We start from the raw sequence: 9,373 nt of genomic DNA, 5'->3' as shown, positions 1-9,373 counted from the left end.
AAAGAAATGTCAATCTGTTTTACATCCACACTATGACGGGTCTTCCCTTTTACATGAATTAAATTGTAAGGCAAAAGCAATAACAGAATCATCACTGAAGGGAGCAGTGGAGATAGTCTAAAATTCCTTAATTGTGGTGTGAAGTTTTCCTGAACTAAAATGCTAAAAAAAGAGGGGGGGTAGTAGTAGCAGCAGCAGTAGTAGTAGTAGTAGTAGTAGTAGTAGTAGTAATAATAATAATAATAATAATAATAATAATAATAAACTCACCTATCAGTGTTGTAATGTGTTGAGTTACCTAATAGCTCAAATAATTTTGTTATTAAACAAAAAATCAACTTCAGATGGCTAATGGTAAAATGCTTTAAGACTTCCGGCTGTGAGAAAGCCACTCACTACCAGATTTAACACATGGCGGATGTGACTCTCTCTCTCTCTCTCTCCAAACAGATAAACTCACTAAACTAATTATTACTATACCCTTTTTTTCCTCGTGGCCTAAAATTGCCATAACTCCATCTTGATTACCGAGTTGTAACAATTAACACTATAATAGGATGCTCGTCACGAAGAAGTGTTACGGAAGTGTGCAGAACCGTAGCATTGTCTTTTTCTGGTACTAAGCTACGTGCAATAAGCAGCCAAAGAACCAAAATCTAGGCCATGTTAAAGTAAAAGGGAAGATCGTATAGGTTACACTGTAGGTTTATTACGGCGGAATCTTGTATAATTATAAAGGATGCTGTCTACTAATGGAATGTCAGATCCATAACTCATAATGAAATGCCTGGAATCTTGCTTCATCTCGTCAAAACCGGGGCGTGTGAGATGCCAAACCCTTGTAAAATCTTAGCCTAATAAGGAATAACCAAGCAAGTTGAAATTTAGCATCGTTAATTCGAAGCCACGGATCGACGTGTAGGGGAATTATTGACCTCACATTAGTGTACAGTACATTTCATACTGACCTGAAATTGAATGGCTGCACTTGGTAAAATGCATGAGACAACGTTTAAATGAATTATTTTCTTCTCGTGATCAATATTTCTTTTTTAAAGACAAAGGAAGAGAATACAGATAGAGTCGTCCTCAATTGTCCTTCCTGCAAAAGCACACCTTTGGTACAAAATTAAAATTATCATTAAATATACTGTACTATGAATCAACCTGCATTTAAAATCTCGCTTCCCCCATTATCAGCAAAGATGGAAAATTACCTTTTCACTACGAGGACGCAATTTTTGTTTCATCTCTAACTTAGCTTAATAGAGACATACTGGAGACATGAACTACAACGTTCATTAGCATCCCTACCCAGATCTCCTCTCAAAGTCTATATATATATATAAAAAAAGGGGGGGGGAATCTTGGTGGTTGTCTAATTTAAAAACTGGTGAAGGAGTTAAACATTCTCCAACATTTCTCTTAAGACGTTCGTGCACTTAAAAGGTAAAACTTTACTTAGAATACCAGCAATATTATACGTGTTGGAACTTGCCTGGTATTGCAGATTCTCAGAAGCTAACACATTTATCATATGATGTTCGTAAATCCCTGGGTAACTGGTATCTGTAGGTCCTCTTAACTGGCATCTGAGGAGCAACAAGCAAACATCATCCTTCCTTCTCTGCTGAGTTAGTTCTCTAGAACTCTGATGTGTTGCTGCTGCCCTTCCTGATTCTGAGTAACATTTATGCACATCGGTAGACCGTTTATAATAGTGGGCAATGCCCCATCTTTTTTCCTGCAAGTAGCATTTTCTCAAGCAAGATTTTATTTTCCAACGTTTGGTCTCGGATGCTGCACGACTTTGGCCATTTATCCTTCAAACACTACTATTGTCAGACATGACTCATTTCAGTCACTAATAGTAATCAACTATGACACTGAATCTCGCCGAGAAAATAAGTTTAGAAGCACTTTGATACTGTGGGTTGTAACAGACACTGAAGTTCCCCGCACAATGCGAACTGAGGTACTGCACGGATGTTGATAATACCTGGCGGAGTTTTGCTTCGAACTTTGACACTGCTTCTCTGGACAGTTTCTTTGCTACTATACTTTCCTTATTCAACAGCAGCTTCCCATTTGTGATTACATACAACCCAAGCTCGTAGGTTATACATGTAAATTATGAAATGCACCTTCATAATACACGTGGTGTGCTATAAGGTCGCTTGTAAGGTCTGTTGCCACTTATCCCGAATAATGTTCGATATCGATGTTGGTACTGCACCTGTTGATTAGGAAATTCTGCAGTCTTACAGTCTTGACCTTGGGGAAAACTTATATTTTATTCAGTTTTTATTTATCATGTATTTTATTCAATTATTTGACCTCTCCGTTGAAATTTAATAAGGTTAATGAGAGATTTTTGAAGCAGAGAAGAATAAAGGATGCATATTATGTGACCGTCTTGGATAGAGACGAACCGTAAACCGTAAACATTATTGCGGCTCGTATCAGCGTTAATTCCGTATCACAGTTCTATCCAGTCATATTTTCTGCTGTCTAAAGTTTGAGTACTGTACAATTACCTACATGATTACCTACACTGTTTGTCCGTTAGTATTTTACAATGTATATGCCAGCAACCATTTAAATTAAAATATAAATGATGTTCAGTACTGATTCTCGTGATCAGGTGATGCTGGTGTGTGTGTGGCATCGAGTGGAGGGATGGGCGTGGGTATGCTGGAATTACCTGATGCTGTACTTATTAGGGGCCTGGTACCTGCTCAAAGAACTCATCACCACACACAAGAGCCCCATTGGTAATATGTATATATGTTTTTGGTTCTCATCGTTTCAGCCAAAAATACCGGTAAATATTACGAGAATTTGATCCTTTTTCGCACAATTCTAAGACACTTTCCATTTCTGGCTTTTTTGTTGCAAATTATTTTTATTTTACTTATGAAGGTTAGGTTAGTTTAGGTTTTCTTGAAGAGTAAAAAAAAATAATATGCAACAAACGTAAGAAAAAGTGGATCAAAGTCTCTTAATTGTGTTTTGCGTTGAAACTATAATTTTACAATTGTTTTTTAAACAGCCCGTTTGGAGTTAGCACTCAAGTTCTGTTATACCGGTATTTATTGGTGTTCATTTTAAATCCCTAGTGCTGTTTCCTCAAGTATGTAAATTTTATTTTCATGGTATCAGTGGACCAGGGTATAGGAAAAACATGATATTATGGATTTAGTGTATCAACAAAAAATGGATTTACGAATTTCCCTGACAACACTGCCCTTGTGAGTTAGGTTGGGATGGGGTAAGTTACATGTCCTAGAATGAGATTTGAAATTGCATTATGTTCTGTACTGCATTTTTCTAGACATTATTGATTGATATTTAAGCCAACCCATTCGGACTGTGTTGTTATCCTGGGTCCATAGAGAAGCCTGTAAGAGTTGAATGTTTGGCCAAAACCCGAGACCATTACATTGTTTTATGATGGATAATTGAAGTCTCATTTGTTGTACTGTTTTTATATGCTTTGAAATTATTTTTCTATCAGTAACAATGTATTTATGTTTGAAGCGTTTGTTAATGTTTGATAATGTACATTGTTTTTGCATTTTTATATATTTTGAAAACTGGTACAGTATTTCCACTGCACTTTTAACAAATTTGGTTATTGTCAGTATTTCACATTCATCATATTGAAATTGTGCACATTTATTGCCACTAATTATGAAAACTGTCTTTTGTAAGAAAATATGAATGATGAGCCTAATGTTCTTGTTCCCCCAGGGCTGCCCAGTCAGAAAGGGCGTGTTGCCATAGTAACTGGGGGTGGGCGTGGCATAGGCCTGGAGGCTGTCAAACGCTTCCTACAGCTGGATATGACTGTGGTTGTTGGTAGGTATATGTGTGGAATCGAGTAATGTATTAATTATTATACATATACATACATCATTATTACCAGGTACCTTCTATTAGTGCTATCCTGGGTGATATTATTAAGTTTAGGAGAGATCATTTCAACTAAAAGGATGTGCTGACATTTATTTTATGTATGCAATTCCCTTGTTTTTTATTAAGTTTAGGGGGAATTATTTCAACTACACCTTTTTTTTTTTTTCTAATTGTGATATTATTCATTTCAGGCAAGACCTTAAACTAGAGGGTTTAGGTAGTCCTCAATAATTCCTTTACTGCAAGGGGAATCCATCAGAGCTGAATAAAATAATCTTGTACCAGCAGGAATAAGATACTGTAACTATAATGTCATCTAACTAAAAGGGATTTGTTGTTTGATGATGGTGGTGGTGATTTTATGTGGTGGGGGTTTGGTTGTGTGGATTGGACTTTGGAGGTACAGAAGTTAACTGCTTGATGGTGGTGGTGATCGGATATGGTGGGGGTTTGTGTACCTGGACTGAAGGGGTACAGAGATTCACTCACCTGGTTGGCTGTGGCAGGTTTCAGCAGTTAGGTTCTAATGTTAGTACAATACAGATGGGCTGGCATGCCAGTCCACTAATGAACAAACCACAATGAAAGTCCTCTACTACGATGTATAATGGGTGGAAATGTGTGCCATATGCAGATTGTTTATAATATACCAAGGTATAAGAATTGTGGAACTGTTATTGGAAATTGTACAGGTTGGTAGATGGGTAATAGAGTATACTATATTGTAGGGCATCACCAAGGGACAAGTGGAGACCTTTTGAAAGATTCAGTGGTATTAGTGCTGACAACACTGTCTGGCAGAGTTCCAATGATCAGTACACCTTACACAAAAAAAATCTACATCTGCATCCTTCTGATGTGTGGAGTTTGTCTATTTTAAACCATTGACCTCTAGTGCTAGTTACTGGAGAGACAGTGAAGAGATCCAATGGGGCAATGACAGATACATTGTGGTAGATTAATTCAGCATTTTATAAGGTCAGCTCTAAGCAGCCTGCCCCACGCAGAATATACATTAAGTCTTCAGGTAACTGCTTGATGGTGATGGTGGTGGTGGTAGGGGATTTGTTGTGTGGAGTAGTCTGGAGGGGTACAGTTTTCTGTTGGAAGGGAACATTTTATGGCTCTTAACAGTACACTAAGTTCTCAGACTTTGCAAACCAGCTACCTTGTTCATTTTTTTTTTTTTTTTTTTTTTTTTTTTAGGTACTGTACTTGTGTTTCATGGAGACTTACATTGCAGCAGGGCGAGATGTGCCAGTTTTGGAGGATGCAGTGGCAAAAGTACGTTCATACGGTGTGCAAGAAGGTGTTGCCGTGTGTCTGGACTTGGACCTCACCAGTATGGAGTCTGTCAGGAACTTTGTTAACGAGTTTGAGACACTTAAACTACCACTCCATGTCTTGGTCAATAATGGTGAGGCATCATTATATAGCACTGTAATGGTAATATACAATTTTGTATACAGTAACCCCCTTAGATGGATAGGTCAGAAGCAAGGCTGCCATAGTCCAGTACTTCAAGAGTAGTAGTAGCACAACGTTCATATGAAACATGAACCCAGTGGACAGCAGGCTGAAGTTGCCCTCATCCAGCAGTCCACCACTTTGCCCAAAAGGGATGTTTATACAACTGGACAGTGGAGTCAGTTATATTAATGCCTCCACATGATGGCATTCCTCACCACCACCAATTTTAAGGATAGATGACCTTGATAATGAAAATATGAGAGGTGTTTTGTTGGGTTACATTGATAATAATGATGCTGTGGTAGGATGATAAGCTAGGGTGAGGATAGTATTGATGATGTACAGAAACAGGATGGTGGTGGTGTTACGATGAACTTTAGTGTGTTAGAATAGTGTTGCTCCAGTTAAAAATGGCAGTGCTGTAATCACTCTGTTTACATCCAAGTTCCCAATACTTTTCAGCTCGGTTGATGACCAGATGTAGTTATATTGGAGGGAGGGTTCAAGTAGTAACCAGGGAGAGTCATTCCTAACTCAACTAAAGCTCACTAAATTTCATGCAGCCACGCCTTGGAATCAGAAGTTGTAAGAATGGCCTAGATAAATCTAATCAAGACAAATGGTGTGTAGTAATGATGTGTTGTTTCCAGCTGGCATCATGTTCTGGCCCCTGGATAGAACCATTGATGGCCACGAGAGCCACTGGAGCGTGAACTACCTTGGCCACTTCCTGCTAACCCACCTTCTGATGCCACACCTCACGGCCACATCAGTCACCACACCACACAGTCCTGCCAGAGTCGTCAATTTGTCATCATCCGTGCACTACATTGGGACCATTAATTTTGATGATGTGGATAGCAAGTGAGTCACAGCTCTTTGTTCAATGTCTTTGTAGTAGTTTGCCTTTGTTTGCTCTTTGTGGTATGTCATTACACTGCCACCTCTACAGTCAGTTTGCCAGTTTTCTTGCATATGATGATTTGGAACAGATTCCATACTTACGAAGATCACCTGTACAGCAAATCTTAGGTACTGTATATAAGCTGCTCTTGACCACCACATAGTCCACCTGTTGCATGTCATCCATGTACCAGTACCATGTGGAGACTAAACTTGGAATATGTTAATCATAAGGTGAAAGTTGACTACTTTCATCACATTCCAGGAAATGCTACAATGCACAGGCAGCATATGCCCAGAGCAAGCTAGCATTGATGATGTTTACATTAAGCTTGGCCGAGCGTTATGGGGGCAGTGAGGGTGTGTTGGTGGCCAGTGCTGTTCATCCTGGGGTTGTGGCCACAGAACTGTTCCAACATGTTGCCTGGGCCACTACCTTTCCATGGCTGGCACACTCTCTCTTAAAGGTGAGGTGCATTTTCTGCTGTGAGATTAGGGACTTTTGGTGCTGTGTAATGTGCTGTCATATGATATGACCCATTTGTTGGTCCGCACATTCTTGATGGTAACATCACAGTGCTGGTGTGAAATTAGGCTTGTGGTGCTTTGTGATGTGAATTGCAGTGTGGTGTAATGTGATTTGTCGTATTGTGTGATGCATTTTGTGATACCGATCAATGACAGTGATACTTAGGTTAGTGAGTGACGACACTCTTAACGTACTGTAATATGACTTACAACAGTGATGTGCTACAACTTTAGATTGTGGATGTAACTCATTGATGCTGTTATGTAACAAGTGGCTCAAGTGCTTCAGTTGGAGTGGCAGCCTAGCATTATGTATAGGAATGATCCCTATAGAAATTATTCAGAGTTTATTGACCATGTCATGCCATCAGGGGAAGTAGACTGGCTTTGGTAATCTACCATTAAGATACTGGACAACAGGGTAGTCATCTGCTCATCTCAAAGGAGAAAATTGGGATTGGAAGTTAGTGTTTCATGACGTAATGAGGTGATATGACAACCAAGTGGTGTGACGAGTGGTTGATGCATGGCTGAGTGATGTTTGATTCATTATCAGAATTAGGGTGCATTTCATATTATTCAGGGCTCCATACATAGTTCATCCATTCATTTCTATTTTCAATCAAATCTTTTGCCTTCATAGTTATTTACCATATCCAGCCATCCTTTTCCTAGCTTACCATGCATCCTCCCATTTTAATTTATGTGTCAAACATTTTAACTTGTGTGTCACTCTACACTGAGTGACAAGCCAAATGGTTTCCTGTATACCAGGAAACTATTTACTATGCTGAGTGATAACCATACAACGAAATTATGGCACCTGGTGGTTTGGTGGACAATTAAGGCACTCCAATTGGATTGAGCTGGTGCAGGTTTATATCTAAGGGATGGTTGGGGTTTATTGCTTTCATGATGCCACTGAGAGATGAGTGAAGCTGGCCACTCATATCTTAAATGTCGGGACCAACTTGCCTAGTCCTGGGCTTCTATGCTTAGTATGAGGCAACACTGGATTAGATGATGATGCCCTGTATTGCTGCCACTAGTTGATTTGCCCATTTCCCTGTTTTGTGTCAGTTATAAGGAAAGAGGTGGGATTTCAGAACACAACTAGAACTAACTATCAGTTCCAGGAAACAGCCGATGATTTTATTCAGGCGTCATAACAGCCTAAGTGTTAATAATTTGTTCTTCCTATCCTCAACCAGACCCCCAAGCAAGGGAGTGACACTGTGGTATACTGTGCGCTGTCCCTAGAATAACAGCCTAAGTGTTAATAATATGTTTTTCCCATCCTCAACCAGACCCCCAAGCAAGGGAGTGACACTGTGGTATACTGTGCGTTATCTTCAGAAGTGAAAGAAGGTGGCCACTACTATGAGAACTGCACCCCTACCACCCCATCATCAAAAGCTACCAGGACTGTCGACCAGCACCGCCTCTGGGACCTCTCATGTCGCCAGTTAGGTATCCAGGTCTTTGGTCAGGCATAGTGGTTATTGTAGTGCATTTTTGTCATACTTGATCCCTAACCCCTTTCTGTTTAGTTGATGGCCAGGTACGACAGTCTGACTTGTAACCACGCAGATTGCTTCCTGCCTTATAACTTGGGCACCTCAAAATACATGCACAACATATTATTAAAGTTGAAATTTCCAAGTTCAGTCTGGTAGGAACTCGCTGGCTAGAGTGGAACGAGTCAGTCTAAACTGTTTTAATCACTGTTATATTACAGTACAGTCAAGAACAAAAGTTCATCTATTATTCCACCTCTTCTCACTTCTCTTTGCTGGTGAACAATTGTAAGCTAAGCTGAGAGACTTGCTATGTTTCTCTGGTTCTGGGATATGCATCAGAGTAAAATGAAGGACATCCCACAAATGTGAAGCAAATGCAGTAAGCAGTAGACAGTTTCTGTCCGACTGTAAAACACAGAATTGTTGTTGCTGTGATCCTGTGATATTAGTGTATGGACTCTTTAAGCTTCAGGTAAGCTTTCTGCCTTTACAGCAAGTGGATGTAATTGTTTTGTTCTAGGCACCATCAGATGGTTTTTATATATCTGGGGCTTTTCCAGTGGAGTGAGTGTGTATAAACTTTAATTAGCCCTTTCATTGAGACCATTAATGATTGAATAAAATCATCTGGTGGTGGACTGATAAAAAAAATACATTATTGGTGCGAAGGAGTTACTACCTGTACTTAATTTGTTAGGGGGCGTAACATTCCACTAGTTGCTGTGCATAAATTAAGTAATGCTTTTTATAATTTTTAATATATAAGTGCATCAAACTTTCTTCATTATACCAGAGCCTTGACTTTTTTTCTTTTAATGTGAGGAAGAAGGAACCAAAGGCTGCGGGCCTGCAATTATAGTTCCTTCCAAGAGTAAAACAAAATACAAGAGAGAGCCTGTCATCCATTATCTAATTACAGTATATGTTTACAGCACAAATAGAAATGGTACCTGTAATACAGTTTGATAGCATCTTACACACAGTATGACAATGGCTTGGCTTTGCCTTAAACCTTCTGGTTGGATGAGTTGATT

The 9,373-nt window shown here is 39.3% G+C and overlaps 1 protein-coding gene across 1 annotated transcript; it reads left to right on the top strand.

Moving 5' to 3' along the window:
* Positions 1 to 1,963: 1,963 nt before the first annotated feature.
* LOC145399479 (polyprenol dehydrogenase-like) lies at positions 1,964 to 8,380 on the top strand. Its single transcript, XM_080272086.1, has 7 exons — positions 1,964 to 1,975; positions 2,645 to 2,774; positions 3,754 to 3,861; positions 5,162 to 5,335; positions 6,039 to 6,252; positions 6,557 to 6,758; positions 8,127 to 8,380. The coding sequence occupies exons 1-7, from the start codon at positions 1,964 to 1,966 to the stop codon at positions 8,313 to 8,315; spliced, it is 1,029 nt and encodes a 342-aa protein (XP_080128212.1). The 3' UTR covers positions 8,316 to 8,380.
* Positions 8,381 to 9,373: the final 993 nt, after the last annotated feature.

The sequence above is a fragment of the Coenobita brevimanus genome, chromosome 49, assembly GCF_032717465.1.
Source record: "Coenobita brevimanus isolate Jiangsu-jjx chromosome 49, ASM3271746v2, whole genome shotgun sequence".
Taxonomy (NCBI): Eukaryota; Metazoa; Arthropoda; class Malacostraca; order Decapoda; family Coenobitidae; genus Coenobita; species Coenobita brevimanus.
This window is presented reverse-complemented; position numbering and strand designations above follow the sequence as displayed.

What these genes read in the sequence shown, in the direction of transcription:
- LOC145399479 (XM_080272086.1), top strand. An exon ending in TTTGATGATGTGGATAGCAA is followed by an intron (nt 6,253 to 6,556) that starts GTGAGTCACAGC and finishes ATCACATTCCAG; the next exon opens with GAAATGCTACAATGCACAGG. An exon ending in TGGCACACTCTCTCTTAAAG is followed by an intron (nt 6,759 to 8,126) that starts GTGAGGTGCATT and finishes ATCCTCAACCAG; the next exon opens with ACCCCCAAGCAAGGGAGTGA.